Below are 20,145 nucleotides of genomic sequence, written 5' to 3' on the forward strand. Positions count from 1 at the left end.
TTGATATCAAAATTTGTAGGAAAGCAAGCTAATAAAAACAAGCCCATGGGGCGTAGCCCGAAAGGAAATATGAAAATTAAATGATATAATATTGCAATGTCATTCATTTGTGAGCTATGTTTCAAATTTCAAGTCTCTAGCTCATCGGGAAGTATCAAAATTTGCAAGAAATCGATTTAATAAAAACAAGCCCATGGGGCGTAGCCCAAGGGAAATATGAAAATTAAATTGTATAATATTGCATTGTCTTCCATTTGTGAGATATGTTTCAAGTTTCAAGTCCCTAGCTCATCGGGAAGTTAGTATAAAATTGGTTGCAAAATTTGTAGCGGACAAGAAAGCGACCTAATAAAAACGTGTTAATAAAAAGATAACTCATAACAATTGATAGTGATGTAAAACACTTGACATCGATGGTTTTCGGTTCTTTGTTTGCCTTTTTATTTCGAATTGCTTAAATTCTTCAAGTTCTCCCCGTCACCAGATATACTATTTGCTGACTTATCTATACTATTATATATCTATTCTATTATATAAAAATCAAGTGGTGTCTGTCTGTATGTTTGTTACTAATAGGCGCATAAGCTACTGAACTGACTGGGCTTAAATTTTACAAAAATATAGCTACCATACCAAGGATCTTTATAGGACTATTCACACTTCGATACTGGCCGTGGGCTTTGTCCCTTTACTTTTAAAGCCAAAGGGACCCTTTGGCTTTAAAAGTTCTGAGGTGAGGATTTTAAAAGTAAATATTGATTGGTCTCCATGGCTGCCACGAGAACACATACAATGTTTGCAATTTGCTATGCCACCCAAATGTTAACAAGCTGAACTGTCAAACCACATTAATTCACAATTCCACAGCTGGTTTATAAATAGGCATATAATATTCTCTACAATCTTGTGACATGTTTATTTATTCTTATATTCGATGGTTCATTGATTATTGATTCTATGGAATAAGTGAGATTGTATATCTGTTGCTGTATTCAACCCTAATTAATTATTTAAAATTTCTCTAATGTGAATAATTGAATTGAAATATTTTGGTGTAAGAAATAGTGAAATTATAAAGTTCACATTTACTTGAATCATTTTAACATTTTTGAACAATTAACATGTGTTTAGTGTAGGGCACACGCCTTAAAAATTGAAACTTTTTTCTCAAGGAGATAATAAATTGTATATTCTTACCATTTTGAGAGAAATACTGTTCACACCATTCGCCTTTTCACAAACTTTTAAATCATAATTTCATATTACTACCCATCGATTAGTAATGATGTTTTTTAATCCAGCGGTAGCTACTGCCTATCTATATAATGAGATATTTTTATAATCAATGCTAAGTGAGCAATGCTTTTTAGAAGCAAGATTACATGTTTCTTTTCATTCAAACCGTAATATTAACCAGATGTTGTAAATTATTGTTTGTATATGTTTGATTTTTATCATTTAAAAGTAAGTAAAGGCTTTGAGTTTTTTATTTGTTTTGTTGTTTGAAAATGTTTTTTTATGTAATTAGTATGTTAAAAGTTTTTGATAGGTACATTTATTGAAATAGAATCTTATTTTACACTGTTTTTCATTTCAGATCTCAAAAAGCACCATTTAAACATACATCAACCCCAGACGAAGGACGGGTACTCTACTCTGCTAGTTGTAAATAAGACTCGACATGGTGTTCCATTTAAATAACATTAATTTTTGTGAGTACTTAGGTTTGCTGCTATATGGAACATATTGAGGTGTGTTTTTTTTTATTGCAATGTTGATACTGTGCTTAGTAGGTTAAAATATATCCATAAACAAGCAAACTACAACGGTTTATTTATTCTCCATAAAAATCAAAATTAGGTTAATTATTTTTTAAGATTTTTTAAAAGAAAAACGTAGTTTAATTGATGTATTTTATTGAAGAATGTATGGTGCAGTACTAATATACCAAGTTATAAGTTACAAAAATGGTTGGACAATTTTATAAATTTTAGTGATTTGATAGTAAGGTGGAACGGAACGGGGCGTCCTTAACGACCTTGTTGATACTCCTCCTTTAGCAAAGCAACGAGTCGTGGGAGATGAATGCAGTGAGTCTAGCGCCTCTTTTTCTCGCGGCGGTCACGCACGAAACTAAAAGCGGCGGCGAAATGTTCGGGCTTCTCCGTCGGTGTTCGGGTGGCCATTGCCGGCAGTGGACCCCTCGTCTCAGAGGGGGGAAGAGATCAAAGAGGCGCTCTCATTGGTCGGTGTGTAGATACGGCGAGGCAAACGCGCCGGCGACTTTTGAGAATCAGTATTCACTAGGATGGCTGCCAGCGGAGGTCGTGTCAGTTCGATTGTTGACTCTTTGTGTACAAAACTGTTTCTTCTTCTTCGTAATTTAACCGACCGCCGCGGGTAATCGTCATCGCAGTGAACTAAAGTCGATCCGAACGTACAGACTGAGTGATGTTTTTGTTACAATGGAACCGCGTGTCGTGCGGGCATGTGTCGGTAGACGACGGAGCTCGATTCTAACCTCACTTTAACGGGTTAGTAGTGAATTTAAGTGTTGTGAAGTGGCAAACAATGCCGCATGTGAGCAGTGGCGGCGGTGGTGATGATTTAGGAAGTACAGATGAAGTGAAAGTGTTCAAAGAAGAAGGAGACGATGAAAAAAGATCGTCGGAAAATTTAACGGAAGAGAAAACGAGTCTGATTGATCTCACAGAATCGGAGGTAAGGACAGTGTGTGTTTTATGGTTAGGCCTGCATGTGAGTGAGCGTTAAACAGCGCGGACCTATTTTTAAACCAGTCGGCTAGGGATCACGTTTAGTCGAGCCAAAAACAACTGGCATAGACGACCGGCAGGCTTATCGCTAATGTGTGTTTGTGTCTAGCCAGGAGATAAGAAGCAGTCGATCTCTCTGAAATGTAACACAGTCTGGTGGGCTGGTTTTTATAATCAGCTGATGCTGATGCCCTTTGTTTATTTATGTGATGAGCTGAGAAGCTACATGCTTCTGTAGGAGCCCAGCCGCCTTTGTTTGGTTCTGTATGTCATGTAGTGACTGGCTGATTTGTGTTTCGGATTCGGATTGCTCTTCCCTCGTAGTTTCTTACTATATTTTTAATAATGGGATTTTATATTGATTCATAACGGAGTATGTGGTTAGTTAACATTGTAGAGGTACTTTGTATGAGAACGCTCATTAAAATATAATCAAGTTATTCAACTTTAATTAACTTTTTCATGTTTAATCATGCTATAGGCCTAGTTCACAAATTTAATTAATAAACCTACCCAATATTGTTTAATTTAACTTAAAACAGGTCGATGACACATTGATAATTTTCTTTTTTATGTATGGTACCCTAACTTACTTTCTTAGAAACTTTTGTTAGGTAACCAAAGTAAGTAACCTAAAATAAGTTTAATGGGCCTATTGTTAGCAAACTTGGCATTATTTTTCAAAGGGATTTAGGTCATTTAAAAATTTTATTAAATTACCTAGTCCATAAACCTTTGAATGTTTAAAATGCTGTTTTGCCTAATTTAGTTAGGCCTAAGTTATGAAATCATTAGCAAAGCAATAGCAATGCAAATCAAAAGGCACTCAAGATCCTAGGTAGGTTTAACTTAGGCTACCCCTAACATTTTTTTAAACACATGTCAAATCAACCTAACTTAATTTAGATGTAGTTTGGATTAGGCTGAAACAAAAGTACAGTAACTTAAGTATAACAGCAAACTCAATGTACGCCTATTTATTACGAAATAAATATTCATAGATTCAAGATTTATTTCGGCCATTATACTTTAAGTAAATGTAAAATATGCAATGCATTAGTCTTGCTGGTGATTATTTGTAGATATTGCTTGTGTGCCCAATGAAACACACATGATGATCGTTATGGTAAATTCCAGCCTTAACTCGAACTAGGCTAGCTTGCAGTTGCAGTAAGGTAGGATTAGTGGAGATTTAGAGTGCATCGTAGCAGTTGTGTGGCTGAGGCAATGGCGATGATTAACACGGAGGTTTAACCAGTGTAATCTAGCCCGAGTGATAAATCAAAGCGGAGGTGTGACGGGCGAGATTCTACCTGGTCTAACAACCTGCCTCTAACAAGGGCGGACATCAGCCCTTGCACTTGTTCCTAGCCCCGGTCGCTCACCTTGGTCAGGACAAAGGCCTTTTACCTGTCTTGTCCCGGCCCTTTTCTTCCTCTCTGTGTTTGTCCCACATATCTGTGGGGAGGGTAGGAGTGCTCAATGAGGCTAAAGCTCGGCTATTTACTGACGGACAGATTCTCATCGATTCTCGGTAACCCTGAGGGTTGGGCTGTTAGGACTTTCCGTTAAGCTAGGAACGCCTGGGACATTGACGTTTGACAAAAAGGGACGTGTAATGTCTGGGAATCCAAATGGTGATTTATTTACAGCTAACCAATCACTTGTTATGGCTTATTGTTTTCAGTAAAACACTGTTTTGAATTACAAGCTAACTGATGTAATATAAATGCCATTTACTGATTACTATTTACAAACGAGCCGAAGTAGGTAATTGAAACATAATCATACAAGTGTGATTACTTGTTTAATTTATTGACCATAATAAAATGACGAAGTAAATCATCTCGTTAACCGTGTGAACACAGTACAGGTAGCTATGTACAGTCTTCGAATTACCACACTCTGCTGGAATTATATCGTTACCACAAGGTCTAAGTGAAATATAGCCTAGCATAATAAGTTATTGTGATACTAAATGCGAAAACTAATTTTCCTGTGAGGCATGTGACAGTTTACCATACTATGCAAAGCCTACACGTAGCAAAAGTTCTTCTTTTGGAATAGATAGTTAGGTAGTATTTACTATTAAAATTGCCCAAGACATAACATTGTCAACATTTTACTGCTAATATTTGTGTGTAGGCCTAATGTGTTCATATAGGCCTAATAGGTACTAGAATGGTATAAGTTAGTAGGCGTATTGGATTTTTTAAACGTGAAAGAGATTGTTATTGGGGGTCTAAGCTTGTGCCATAAGTGTGGCTGTTCAATGTGTTAAAGTATAAAACAGAAGACTGTAACCATATCATTATAGTATGAACATTATCATAAGACTTGTTACCAAGATGAGATGAGGGGTAGGGGAAGGGATAAACACACCCTACAGTAGGAGTTTCCAACCGCCCCTCCCCAGATGAATTTATCTATAACACCGACTTCCCCTTCTGATAGAATCTTATCTCATTTTCTTGTTTTAACGTCCTTAAATGATCCGACTAAAGCTGCGGTACTATTGTGAGAAAATAAGTTTATAACTAAAAATTAGAGTGTAACAAATTTAAAATCTTGTCTGCATATTATGGCCTTTTATTTTTTCTTCGGTTGCTGTAAAAAAAAAATAGATGCCTCTAGTTGTATTATTTAGCAGTAAGTTAAATCAAATTTGACCCTACATTGCCATAAATACGTACATAAATCCGTTTTCCCACAGCATTAAATTATTATAATAAATCGTTTATTAGGCATTTACGGTTTGCTCTTCATAAAACTATCAATTAGGCCTACTATTAAAATTACTTAGCCTATATCAGTTTTAAGATTGAGCTGTTATCAGAAATTGACTTTCATTTGCTATCAGAGAATTGCCTACTATAATTGTAAAAAGAAAGTGTTATTAAACCATTAACTTAAGTTAGACATTGTACAAATCCTTGGTGTGGAAGCGAACTTTTTACGTTACCTACACCTCCTTAATTGGAGATCGTGACGTGTTTCTTTACACACAAGAAAAAAATATTAGCAACCTTTCAGGTATACAAAATAATAATTAATAAATATATATCACATTACTGTAGCTTTGGTAGTAATGTGCAATGCCCGGGTCTTCACACTCCAGGACGAATGTCCCAAATTTATAATCCTTAATAATTTATTTTTAATCATTATTTAAATAATTTAACGAAACAATTATCGTAATTCTAAATGTGTCGGCTTCAACGAATGTGTATCTACAAAAGTCGATAGTAAGTATTTAAATTTGTTTAAATACGACCAGGCTAAGTTTACATTTGAAGTTGCCTATAAAACAAACTTAAGTTGTTCTTATGTGTTCTTATGTGGTTTTCAAGCGCTCACAGACCGCAGTTTTAAAACACGAGAATTAATGTCGATTTATGATGTCTCACAGACTAAAGTACTTTAAATCACTTTATTTTGTGGCCAATAAAGTGAGAGAAATGATTTTATGCTTACTTTATGTCGCCAATGTATCAGAGGGGCTGGGGATGCCAACATAGTTTATGTCGCTGTTAAAGTAAAGTCATCTCTGTTCCCCCTTGAATTTATCGCTCGTTTTCAATCTGCAATTGTTACAGTATCAGCAAATTTAATTGCCGATAGCCCTCTATGCGCTTACCATAACTTGGGTTGTAAGTTGTAACCTTGTCAAAACTATCCTTGTATTTTCATTGCGCTGAAATATACTATTAATTAGATACGTGTACATGTACGTACAAGGTACAGTAGTCTACGTGTTTTTTTTGTTTGTTTTTTTTTGGGTTGTATGTAGGCAGCAGGTTAGCATTTAAGTTATAAAAGTCCTAATGTTTTGAAGCATTAGGCATAACATACAGAATTTCAGCATCCATTTCTCTACAAAACGTAAAATTGGTTTTACTTCGATGAGATTGCAGCCGTTAGATCGAGACAAATTTCATAGAGTACCTAAAAAATAATTTTCGCTACATAACGATGATAGTTATTACTGTAGCCTTTATATTAGGGTAACGCCAACAGTTCCGAAACCACAGTACTTTCGCATTTAGGGCCCTTAGAAATAAAAAAATATTGTTCACTCAAACTACTTTACAAACATGTACATGACTAAAGTTCGTGAAACAGAAACCATTGGATAGAGGGTATTGGGGTTTTAAGGGGTTTATACTTATCAACAATCTGTGTCTTGAGTTTTATACAAAAGATAAGGAATCATCTTAGCATAATACAAAACGTTTGCCCACATGCATGGCATCTTCCTGGATTCATGGAAAATAAGATGAATTAATAAGATTTAAATTGAAATTACTAATACACATTTCTGTGCCTTTTATAACAGAAAACCTATTAGGGGCCTATACCAATTGCGCCTAGTTCATTTATGTTGGACATTGGTTTAGGTACGGTACAAATTTATTTTAATTTTAAACCTTATCTAGTAAAATAAAATACCCCCGCTGCAGGAAACCTGCAGACGAAGCGAATATCCAATTTGCCTGTTTGGATTTTTAATTATATCTATTTAAATAACATTAGCTTTGACAGGTAGCTAGGTTTGCTGCTAATTGGAGTGTAATAAAGTGTGTTTTTTAGTAAAATATAAAAAGCTTAGTAGCCTTTAAAATAAATAAATAAATAGTATAAAATATATCCATAAGCAAGCAAACAACAACAGTTTACTTATTCCCCATAATAATAACATGGGAATTATAAATTTTCTCCGTTACCAATAACCGTAAAAAACACTCCAAATTTCCTTTTTTTGTTTTTGTAGGGCCATTGAAATGGTTTAACGAGAAATTGGTATTTCATGTCTTGGGGGTTAAATGAGAAAAGCAAATTTTTACCACAAATACCCGTTCCCATGGTAAGCTTAAGTCGGATAAAAATATACTAACACTAACAGTAGATACTATGCATTGTTATATCTAGCATAGTATAAGTATAGTAAAGCTCTTCATCATAACGTAGCAGTTTTCCTATTCTTATATAGTAAATGATTCAAAGCGCTCTCTCGCAAGAGCTGTCGGTTGAAAGTTTTATAAGAAAGTCTAGCAAGGGCTCTTACTGAAACGGCTGCTCTCGGCTCTTCTAATCTCCTAAAGTAATTGAGTGACTCAAGACCCCGTTGTGTCTTGGACGTGTTTCTTTATAATAAATATACTTTAAAAAATATGTATTACATGTAGGCCTTTTATTAGCTTTTCACTATGAGGGGACATCAGTTTGGTAGTACAATATTAACATGTTAAATTGGGGTAGCGGAATTCTTTCCCCCTGGAATTTTACCCCCTGAGCAAAACTGACGTTACAACCTAGGGAGTAAAATTCCGGCGCGAACCTTCGAGTTGCACATGATTAGTTGAATGAACTAAAGGTGGAATTAAACGTATCACGGTTGTGGATTTTCAAGATAATTCAGTAAGCTACTTTCTACGAATTGTTGTATAAATTATTGTAATATTCTTACCAATTTCTATATCCGAACCAAGGGTAAAATTCCGTGGGTGAAATTATGAGGTTAAAATTCCGGGTCGTAGATCTACACTTATCTAAAACCTAAAACCCAGGTTATATGCTCAGGGAGTAAAACTCCGAAAACTCAGGCTTTATTGCTAATCGAATTTATACGCTCTGTCTATTATTTTCATTAGACTCCCAAATCAACGGAGTTAAAACAACGATGTAAAGAACTACTATGAGTTGTGTTTATATCGTTGGGTTAAAATTCCGCCCGCGAACAAACTTGAGAGCACTGAGGTTACTTACTATACGTCGTGACGTCAGCTCTGTTCACTGTGTTGTGGGATAAAATTCCAGCGACCCGATTGAGTTTATTGTGACGGCAAGTCACCAAAATTATTTTATAAATCTTGGCAAAATTTTTTTCCAAGGTGAAAAACCTGGCAATGGATATCACAATTTATATACCTCCATACAAATGAAGGTACTGTAATTGGAGAATAGGTAATGTATATTGTTATTATTAGGTTTGCCAAGAAGAGAGGTTACCGTACTGAGAGGCTCCTCCTGTGTTTCTGGAGCCAAACCAGTAGTGACCGGTTAAAAATATTCAGTTTCTGCATTCAATCCAATGTATCGGTGTTAATTTTTTGCTTAAGATTGTCTAAGGATTAATAGGTACGGTAGTAGACTTTCTCAAAATTAATAATTTTCACAAGCAAATATTCGTGAAAATTAATAATTTTGAATACCAAGCATATATGACAGAAGGAAACACACACACACAAGTAAATAGTTAAGTGTTTAACACAGTTTTCAATGCGAAATTATTTGGGTGATCCCGGGTATTCGTATATTGGCATCAGTAAAAACATTTTATAAAATATGTTTCCTGGCCAGGCCCTTTGTAATAGGACCTCTACCGTATTTCGCACTGTTTATAGGACAAATGATAATACTATATAATGTTAATATTTTTGTGTTGAACCGTTGAACGCAATGCACTTTTGCCACAACGGATAACACAACAACTAATTGTTTTTTCGAGTCGGATATTGTTTAGTATTTAAAATAGCAGCTTTAAAAATTTAAATGACAGTATGATTTTGATGTAGGCTGACAGTTATGTCCATTGTTCACGTAGAACTATGCCTGAAGACTAAACTAAATAATTGTACACAAAGTTGTTAGTATTTGTAATAGACCGTTTGTACCGTAGCAAACGTTGCAGACAATTTAGTTTTATCACTGGTCTCTGTTAACTGTTTTATTGCTGGATCAGGTTTATCTCAATCTGTTATTTTTACCTGTTATCAGTGACTAGTTAGTTACTATCTATCTGTAAATTACGACAAGTCTGGTTCCAACACCGTTCTTCAATTATTCATTATCAGAGGGAAACAGTCCAACCAAATAACATTATTGTGTAAATTATTTGATTTAATCGATGGTTATTGAAGCTTAAAATCCTAAAATGCGTCCAGGTTTCTTATAGAAAACAGCCATTCATAATGGATATTCTTTCCAAAATGTTAAATAGTAATAGTCCTATAATGTTTTGAAAAAAAAAAAATATGAATAATTCAATAGGGTGCAATTTAAATTTATGGTTGTTTCTCGATGTCACTGATTTCTTCTCTAGCACTCCACTACGCAATGGCAACAATCTTTTTATTTACAGAATACACATACTACTCTCATACAGTATTGCAGTTTTATTTTTATCGCTATAACTAGGCAAAAACAACTCAGTACATAGTTATATCATGTCTATCTGAGTTGTAAGCTTTCTGTGCAGTCTACGCGTTTACCCTGATTTGAGATGGACCTTCACTGTTGGCTCATTTGAAATAGATCGCCTCAAAAACTTGCGTAAAGACAACTCTACCTGCAACTATTAGCCTAATTCAGGAGGCGATGAATATAGGCATACTCTAACATTTGCTATGTAAACTAGAAGTTATTATTTACAACTGTAGTTAATAAAAGTACCAGGGGATTCCGCTACTGAAATAGTTTCCTTGATGGGATTGTTTGCAACAGGTCGTATTAAATATACATCGATGCTTAAATGTGCCTTCTCACTCGCTGTAATATTATCCAACTACAGTAGCTTGTTATTAAAAGAGTTATTGATGAGCTCTCTAGTCTCTAGGTTAAACTCTTTGCAACTAGAAAATCCTGTATATTCCTTATCCGAATTACTCGAACCTCCCTACAAAAGTATCTTCAGCAATAATAAAGGTACGGTAACTAAACAGGTCACTGAAATAGTTGCCAATGGATACTGAAAGAAATGCAGCTGCATCAGGGCAGGTTGCTCTTGGCTCTTGGGTATTCCTGATCCCCTTCCCCGGTACCTCCTTGTCACTATACTGTACTTTAGCCGAAGTTATACGTACCACTGTATACAGGTTACTGAAATAGTGTCCATACTTGGCTCATACGTTAACAAGTTAGTTGCTCTTTGGATATGTATCATCTGGTTCTGCGATTGCGACAGTTCCAGTAGTGTGTTCCGTCTCAGAGTGAGCTATGAGCAGTGACAGTTATTTTTCACCGCCAGTCCCTTGTTTACGACTAAGGACATCAGGTTTGACAGGCTATCTCTAATTGCGTTCCGCCATCTCCACCATCCCTATGTCGTGCATCGCATATGTCGGTGTTTTTGTCTCGAATTATCCCGGCCGTAGGTATTTTCAAACTGGTTCTGATGGTTTCTATTCTTAATTCGAAAGAATGACAGATAGGAATGTGAAGCACAGTTTTTTTTATTCTTCGTAGCAGTATAGTATGATGTAGATTTTCACGAAATTATCAACGAATTTCTGTTTACTTACTACTAAAGTTTTTATCAAATAACATGATTTTGAAAATTTTAAAAAGGGGTTGTAAGACCGACCAAGAAAGTCCTATTATTGTATATACAGAAACATTGACTAAACATTAACAATAGGCCTACGTTAAAGTTAAACGGTCCGCGGTAGTTTGCAGTGTACGCAACACTTATCAGATCAGATACCAATGTGGGAAGGAATCGATTTCGAGCAGTCCAGGTCAGGCGCGTTTATCAAAATACTAATGAATATTAATCGGCCAAGCCGTACGTACGTTACGCCTAATGTATTGGATTACGTTCAATACTAATTTATCACTGGAACGACGCGGCCGGGCCCAATCTTGTTTCTGGTTAGAGCCTCGCTTTATTGTAGTCTACTTTGTGACTGGGTTGTATGATGGGTGGGTAGGTCTATAGGAACTGAGTAGTTGATTTAATAAGTTCTGACGGTTGCCAAATATTATAGTACACAGGGAATAGATAGGTTTAGCCTATATCTATAGTGTGCGTTGTTTTCTTTTTGACAGACCAACATTTTAACTAGGTTGTACAGGTTGCTCCTAGAAACTTCGCTCTGTTTGCAAAATAATTAAAACCGCCAGTTTAGAGCCTTGCGGTTGATTTGTTATTGTTATTATACTGAATGGTGAAAATGTCACTTTTATTTATCGCCGTTGGGCTGAAATGTGTCACGCAGCTAGCCAAAGGCAGCTCCAGAGTACAGCACAGGCATGGCACGGCCAACATGGGACAATACACGGTCAGCGCGAGTTGTTAGCGTTTTTGTCATGTCCGCGCCGCGTTTTTACACTGTAACCGACATCATTCCCGCATTCCGACGTAACGATTGAGCCTAACATATTCCACCGACCCTTTTTGCCTCGTTTGGACAGTGACTTACCGCCAATGACTTATTTTCCCATTATTTTATTATTATTGATCGCACTTTTTGCCGACGGTAATTATTTAATTACCGTGTTAACCCGACAGACTGGCTGTTGATGCCGGGCGTCGTTGTCCGTAGTTGCTGACTTTCTCCTTAGCTCCTGTTTTATGAGGTTGCCGCTTTATGGCCTCCTATTTTAGACGACGGAATGTGTTTATGTCTGCTCTCAGTAGATTGAACATTGAGTATTCGTGATACATCGACTTTAGTGAGGGTCGCGTGAGGTGTGGATGGTGTAGTGGCGACTGTGTAGTGGTACAGCTACTATTGTGTACGATACTGTCCGTCCAGTGCCCAGTGCTGATGGTGAAGACCTATAGTGGCGTGCGGTGGAACTATAGAATGACGAGGTGCGAGAAGCAGCACAGGAATGTCAGACTCAGACTGGTTGTTTATTGTTTTATGGCAGCAGCTGTAAAAGTGTAATCGTGATCCTGGGCCGTAGGTCCTGCGTACTCATTTATAGTCCTGGGACTGACTCGCCCATCCCTCCTACAACCACAGTACAGTACAACGGAGCTTGCTAGATACCAATCGTCCGGTTTACTACTGAACTCATCTTTCTGTAGCCATTTTACCAAATTACTAGTGATGCAATAGCAGTTACATCTTTCTAGAATTGTTACTGAGGCAAACTAGTTAAGCTAGGATTATTCAATAAAACCCTTACCATCAAGAGAAAATGAATCCAGTTTTTGTATATCTAGTAAGGCTTGAAGAGTTCAAGCTATACAATAGTAGGGGACTATTTGACATTCTCATCCAATTTACTTATTTAAAGTTATATCACATTGTTGTTACAACTTGACGTAGGTCCGCTGCCGCTGCCAATGATGGCCGTGTTGTATACAGTATGCTTCACTGCCAGCTGGTTATCAAGGGTTATCGCCTGACCCGGTTATTCATTAGTATAAACGCCAAATTTGCAACACATCGCAAAGTGGCGCCTTCGCCTTCCATCTTATCATGGGCTTTTTGTTTACTACCAACGCGATTGTATTCTAAGAAACCGTATCGTAGCTGTAAATAAGAATTTTTTAATTGGATCATACTTATTTAATACGTTTTTCAGACTGTCTTAACAAGGTGAAAAAATTGTTGTAAAAATCCTTCTCTTCCAACAAACCGTCCCATGGAGCAGATGGCTAGCCAACTAATTCGGTTGAATTCTACACTTTTAATCCCAAGCTAATCAAGATTGGAGATATACAAGAGTTATCGAATATGCACGGAACGGAACTATATGGAAATGTTAAAATAATAATAGATTATTGGAGATTATTGAATCTAATCTAACCCGCCATTAACGTACGATACTATTTGTTCGAATTAACTCTTTTCTTCCTTTTTATTTAAGAATGAAATTTAATGACTGTATAACATTTGATCAAGTTTTAAAAAGCTAGAAACATCTCCTGCCTATATTGTTTAATATACTTGGTATTATTCAAAAAAATATCTCAAATCTCCTGAATGAAAAAAAAAAACAAAAACATACATTCACACCTAATTGTTAAAAACGTATTCTACGTAAAAAACATTGCAAAACTATAGTAGGTACAATGTTTTTAATCAGCAGAAGGAAGTGAAACTGGTGAACATGAGTTGTGACACGACCGCGGTACATCTCAAAAACGTGTTTAAAAGTTGAAACTAGTTTGCCGAGTGTGTAGAATTACAGTATCATAAACTACTCCCGCCAAGAACCCCCAAGTCTTTAAGATGAGTAAAGAAAACGGCCAGACGATGGCGTGTTATCAGTCAAACGTTAGTGTGTGATAAGAGAGGTGAAGATCCCCATCAATCGACCCTCTCAGCCTCCTCTCCAGTCTGTGGTCTGTACATCCACATCATGTTTATATTTGGAACTACATTGACAGTTGACACAAAAGCATAATGGCGTGGGAACTTCAGGCGGGTTACACACCGGTGTCGCGGATATGATGTCGCCGATATTTTTCGTGTCCGCGACATGCCCCTCGAAAACCAACCTATGTTATCTTATGGAGCTTTACACACCAGTGTCGCAGACACGTTGTCCGCGACTCGTGTCGCAGACGCGTGTCTCGAGCGAACCAACCGGTCGGTGTTTGGACGGACATGTCTCGTGTCTCTTGGGCCCGCGCATGCGCAGAACACGTTTCTAGTAGGTTTTCGCGTTTTATTACTTAATTTATTGCCTTATGGTGTGAAATGTAGTATTGTGATATTAAATACTTCAATTTACACCATAAGGAAATTACGTAAGTACTGTAATACAATTAATTACGATGTATTTTGGAAAGATTACCATGAAGTTATCTTAAATGTTTTTGTAGAAAGAACAACAGCAACAACACATCATCTTCTTATGACGATGGCATTATTTAAAGTGATGAATGGTGTGATTCCTTCACTCTCATGTCGCCAGCACGTGCCTCTTCCATGGTTGTATTTTATTACATGTCGCAGACATCATGTCCGCGACATCAGAAATATCGGCGACATCGTATCCGCGATACCGGTGTGTAACCCGCCTGAAGCTAGGCGCCCACCGGGCAACTCAGCGGGTGACGCGGCGCGGCGCGGCGCGGCGCGACGCCGTGGAAAAAAGTTGCCACGTATCCGTGCCATGTTATCTTATGGACTGACGCCCACCTAGCAATCCAGCGGGTGGCGCAACGCGGCGCGGAAAAAAAACTTCTTCTCGAATCCGGCAGTGAGAATTCGGTGGAGAATTTCTTCCTCTCGTGTTGCGGCGCCTCCGTTGAGTTGCCTGGTGGGCGCGGGGTAGAGGCACGGAAACGGCGTCTGCCCCTCGTCTGTCGCTCATTCGGGTGTTTTCGGAAAGTATCGTGAGCCCTTCGGGAGTGTTCGGGTCCGAATCGAAGTGCACTGTGCATCCCCTCCAAAAGAATAATTCTCAGCGCTGCCCCGCGCTTCCGCTAGAGTTGCTTGGTGGGCGCGAATCCTGGAGAAGCGGACGGAAGTTTTTCTCCGCGTCGCGCCGTGCCGCGCCGCGCCGCGTCACCCGCTGAGTTGCCCGGTGGGCGCCTAGCTTGACATTGCACGGACGCTGTGACAAAAACATTACATTTAACAGCAGACAACAACTCCTGACAAATAATATCCATTTAAGATTTTGCTAATAAATAAACTACTGCAATTAATAAAATTAACTTAAAATTAAAATTAGTAGTTAAAATAAATTATTGTTTAAATAGTTTAAATAAATTATTGTATTTATTTGAGTAAAGTAGGCATTGCTGTGTATCACATGAGTTTGTACAGTAGGTTGTTCTTACAGTAGACTGATTTATGAAATGAGTCTGCATCTATACAAGTAGCCTACTTAGTTCTTCGGCCGATAGAGGTGGTTACAACAAGGCGAATGTCTATAATATTTTTCACCATTTCTTATCCTCCAACTGTTTGCCGATGTAGATTACTACTCATACGACAGTTGAGACAGAAGACAATGCTCTAGCTCCCGCGGGAAGTGGTGTGGTGGTGAATGAGATCAGCGGCCACCGGAAGTGCAGTCTACCGGAAGTAGCAAAGACGTTTGCCTTGAATGGAGATGTGGGAAGCCGTAGATCAATGCAATACACACTAGACAGCCAAGAAATGCAATGTAAAAAACGTTTTGGATAGTTGAATAAAACATTCCAAAAATAATAATGTTTACCCGCAGTTACAGTAAAATTGTTAGTTTCGTTAAACAAAATTTTGTTAACCAGAACCTCGCCCGAAGCCTCTGTTGTGACGGACACGGACACGAGTGATAGCAGCTGTTGATAACAATATGATGATAACAACTATCTAACTGTCCTAAACAAAATAGCTTCAACTGTAATATGTAAAACACTAGTTTAGTTAGTCATTATAAAAGGCTAAAGTGGTTTACCTTTTTTAAGTGTCAGTACAGTAAAAACTTAAATTTGTATGCTTAATTTTTAAAACGATAATGATATTTACAAGAGCATCCATCGAATAAAGAGCAGTTTTCCTGTGGCACTTGGCAGTTTACGTTTCACAACACAGTGTGGCGAAACGCATACATACAGTACTACCATTGACTATATTGACTATTGATGACACCAACTATCTCAAGAATGATAACTACAAGAGCTAATAACTCGAATTGCTTCCTTAGTCTATGCTAAAATACAAACTAAAAATAGGCTTTACCACACCATTTGAGCTGGATTGACGAAGGTAAAGCCTATTTTTAGATTTTAAACAGCTCAATGGATGAAACATGGATTTTATTAATAAAATACAAAGCCAAACGGACTCACTCTCACTAGGTATGATTTTTCTTACTATGTTAATTAGGTATGATTTTTAAATTTTATATTTTATTTAACTACTTTCCTGAATTTTGATGAAATTTTTAAATCGGGTATTTTTTAAACCTCGTACAGCAATAAATACAAATATGCCGTACTATTCTATTACCCAATCTTTCTTTAAGTGATGATAATCGAATTTGTACAACGCATGATCTGTACAATGCCTCAAGTGTTCGCATGGTTTGTATGACAATTTTACTATAACTACATCTCGGCCGTATGCAACTGGTGTTATCTGATTATGTTGTGGACGGATGCGTATTTCGCTTTTTTAGCTATAAAATCTAGTTTTGACAACTATCTGTTAAAACCACACTTTAAACCAAATTGTTGTCGGCCGACGTGAAGGGATAGAGTCATTGGTGGTGTGCGTGTGGCAGACATCAGATAGCAGCGTATCGCGGGTATATCAACTCCACTGCCACCCTTAAACAATAAACCACTCTTAATACTTCCTATGTACCGCGGTCGTGTCACAACTCATGTACACTACACACTGCGTGACTCAGACTTTCTTCTGCTCATTTCCAAAACTCTACTTTGTTTTGTCTTTTTTTAGATTACTTTGGTAACAATTAATAATAAGTGTGGATGTATTTTTCCTTTTAGAGGATTTATTTCTCCAGTGAATTTTGTCTTTAATTTATTTATAGATAATATTTATTGATTAGTCATTATTATAACAACTTACTTAAGGTATATTTATGTATAATTTATATGTTCTACTGAATATCGTTAAGAAAAATCTGAATATTTTTAAGTATAATGATAAAATAAAAAGATAATCAAACCCATTTTAATTGTCCTGTAGACTTAAGTTATACATTATATATATATATATATATATATATATTGTCATGTATAAAAAATCTGAATGTAAGATTGACGACGATGAAGAATGTTGTAATATGTATAATGGTGTAGTTTAGATTGACATCATTTTTTTCAATCTTAACTTTCAAAATAGAGAGTGACATTTTGTTTATAACACACTAAAAGAATCTATGTAATTTAACCATTTCGTCAAAATTACTTGCGGTTATCCGTTCGGTCGAATTAAATACATACTTTTATTAACTTTCTTACATCTACATTATATAATACATAGTCTATAATAAGAGTAATGAATTTTGTTATAGTGTATTTGTAGATGTAGTTACGTGAAGTTTTGAGAAAGGAAAATATCAACGAAATAAAAACAAACAAGACTGAATATTTGAATTAGAGAATACTTTATCTGGACAAAAACATTTGTTTAAATTGGTTAAATGACAGTAAGTAATTTAATTTACCTCTTAGCAAATTAGTTTAAAGGTTTACGCCTGATGCCTGATGATACAGTATGACTGATATCGGTCGTTCAGTGGTTGGCGATCGGTCGCTGATATCGAGTATTACCTACAGTTCCTCGGATTATACGTATACTTACCTTATGGTAGAGTATACAAGGTAGGTGGGTCGTTTGGTTGTTGTTTGCTCAGACGTTAGCTGTGGCTGGCGAGGGCCGGCACTCAAACAAACAATTAGTCTCAACTATAGTAGAGAGTTAGCCATTGTGTCCGAGACATATGTACAGCGTATGTGCATACACATGGTAGAGTATATACCGATATACAAGGTGGAGTAGGTGGGTCGTTTGGTCGTTGCTTGCTCAGACGTTTGCTGAGGCTGGCGAGGGTCGGTACTTTAACAAACAATTAGTCTTAACTATAGTAGAGAGTTAGCCATTGTGTCCGAGACATATGTACAGCGTATGTGCATACACATGGTAGAGTATATACCAATATACAAGGTGGAGTAGGTGGGTCGTTTGGTCGTTGTTTGCTCAGACGTTTGCTGTGGCTGGCGAGGGTCGGTACTTTAACAAACAATTAGTCTTAACTATAGTAGAGAGTTACCCATTGTGTCCGAGACATATGTACACCGTAAGTGCATACACATGGTAGAGTATATACCGATATACAAGGTGGAGTAGGTGGGTCGTTTGGTCGTTGCTTGCTCAGACGTTTGCTGAGGCTGGCGAGGGTCGGTACTTTAACAAACAATTAGTCTTAACTATAGTAGAGAGTTAGTCATTGTGTCCGAGACATATGTACACCGTATGTGCATACACATGGTAGAGTATATACCAATATACAAGGTGGAGTAGGTGGGTCGTTTGGTCGTTGTTTGCTCAGACGTTTGCTGTGGCTGGCGAGGGTCGGCACTCAAACAAACAATTAGTCTTAACTATAGTAGAGAGTTAGTCATTGTGTCCGAGACATATGAACACCGTATGTGCATACACATGGTAGAGTATATACCGATATACAAGGTGGAGTAGGTGGGTCGTTTGGTTGTTGTTTGCTGAGGCATTTGCTGTGGCTGGCGAGGGTCGGTACTTTAACAAACAATTAGTCTTCAACTATAGTGGACAGTCAGCCATTGTGTCCTAAACGTACAGCGTATGTGCATACACATTGACTTAGTCTTGATTTGCAATAAGGTAATTAGGCTGTGTGCTAGAAATGTTTATGTCTGGGTTTGTGACACGGTTTATAGTGCTTATAACTTATACCAGGTCTGTCGCTGGCGACTTATTGAATGTTAAATATATGTAAATGCTGCGTATTGATGTTGTAGGTCATAGTGTTTCTGTGAGCTTCGGTGTTAATAATCATCATTCGGAAAAGTAATTTACATTTTGACTTAGACGAACAGCTCTATACTCTTATCAGAATTAGTTTATTTTCATCCGATTATTAAATTATATTTTAACTCAGGAAAAAATTGAAAAAATGTTATTGAAAAAGCCACGAACCCTCTCCAACAGTTCTACAGTACAAAACCAAAATCGTTGAACTGGTTTGTACATCTTTAAACAATTTACAATGTTTACATTTTGAATATTTTTTGTTGCTATATAATTAATTCCCAACATGTTCTGTAAATATGTATATCCTTGTAATAGAAACCAGTCAACCAAACTGTAACGGTAGAGAATCTGAAGAAACGAGGCACTTGACATGTTCGTGTCTCGGAGAATTAACAAGAAATACAATCAATCAGTGGAGGGAGTGTAAAGTAAACTGTGTCCGTGTCCGATGACACCGTATTGACGACTGTCATTATACCATTACCATTACCATCATGCGATCACCTCACAGTCTGGGGGTCCTAGTCCTGGGCCCGGTATTAGTATAGTTAACCAAATTAGCCGTTAAGTGCGCCGTAATCGCTGGCTGCTCTTCCCCCGCTCATTTTGCATATTATACCTCCTCGTGTGAAATTGTGTGTCCGCCTCGGCCGTATAATGCTTCGCGACTGCTCAATAAAATTGTTTTAAATTTTCTCCGCCCGTTTTATGGCGATTTTTTACTCGGCTATTTTCGACTTTCACGGTCCGGTTGGTGTTTTACATCTGTGTTGTTTCTCAACAGTTTATACGCGGCTCGAAGTCTATCTTTACTTTGTAAACGATTCTCTAGCTTACGAAACAGACTTAACGTAGAGACTTGCTACATAGAATGTTACAGCGAATCAAGGGAAAGAGTTCGATATTTTAACTGTTGGTAGTGTAAACAAAATTGGAAGCTCAGAAAAAAAACATTAAACACTGGTACCGAAATTTACTCATTTAATCATGATCATTGTTAAGAACAATTTAAAAATAACATCACATATTTTGTAGTGTACTTTGGTGTCTCTCGAGGTAAACTGGTATGTTTGTGAAATCGAGGTTCCTCACGATTACAAATGAAACCTAGCAAGAAATAGGAAACTATAGGAACTATAGGAAATAGCAAAAAATAG

The 20,145-nt window shown here is 37.1% G+C and overlaps 1 protein-coding gene across 4 annotated transcripts in view; it reads left to right on the forward strand.

Moving 5' to 3' along the window:
• The first annotated feature begins 2,124 nt into the window (after positions 1 to 2,124).
• LOC129005330 (protein pangolin, isoforms A/H/I/S) overlaps positions 2,125 to 20,145 on the forward strand; it is a 259,998-nt gene continuing 241,977 nt past the window's right edge. For 2 of the 4 annotated variants that reach the window (XM_054434190.1, XM_054434193.1), the window contains exon 1: positions 2,129 to 2,721. In XM_054434190.1, coding sequence (XP_054290165.1) covers positions 2,572 to 2,721 — 150 coding nt within the window. In that variant the 5' untranslated portion in view covers positions 2,129 to 2,571. Of the gene's footprint in view, positions 2,722 to 20,145 lie in introns of all 4 variants that reach the window. The other 2 variants (XM_054434194.1, XM_054434192.1) reach the window with 2 other exon arrangements.

This window comes from Macrosteles quadrilineatus, unplaced genomic scaffold (assembly GCF_028750875.1).
Source record: "Macrosteles quadrilineatus isolate MER2022 unplaced genomic scaffold, UCM_ALF_1.0 Scaffold_19__1_contigs__length_3004403, whole genome shotgun sequence".
Taxonomy (NCBI): domain Eukaryota; kingdom Metazoa; phylum Arthropoda; class Insecta; order Hemiptera; family Cicadellidae; genus Macrosteles; species Macrosteles quadrilineatus.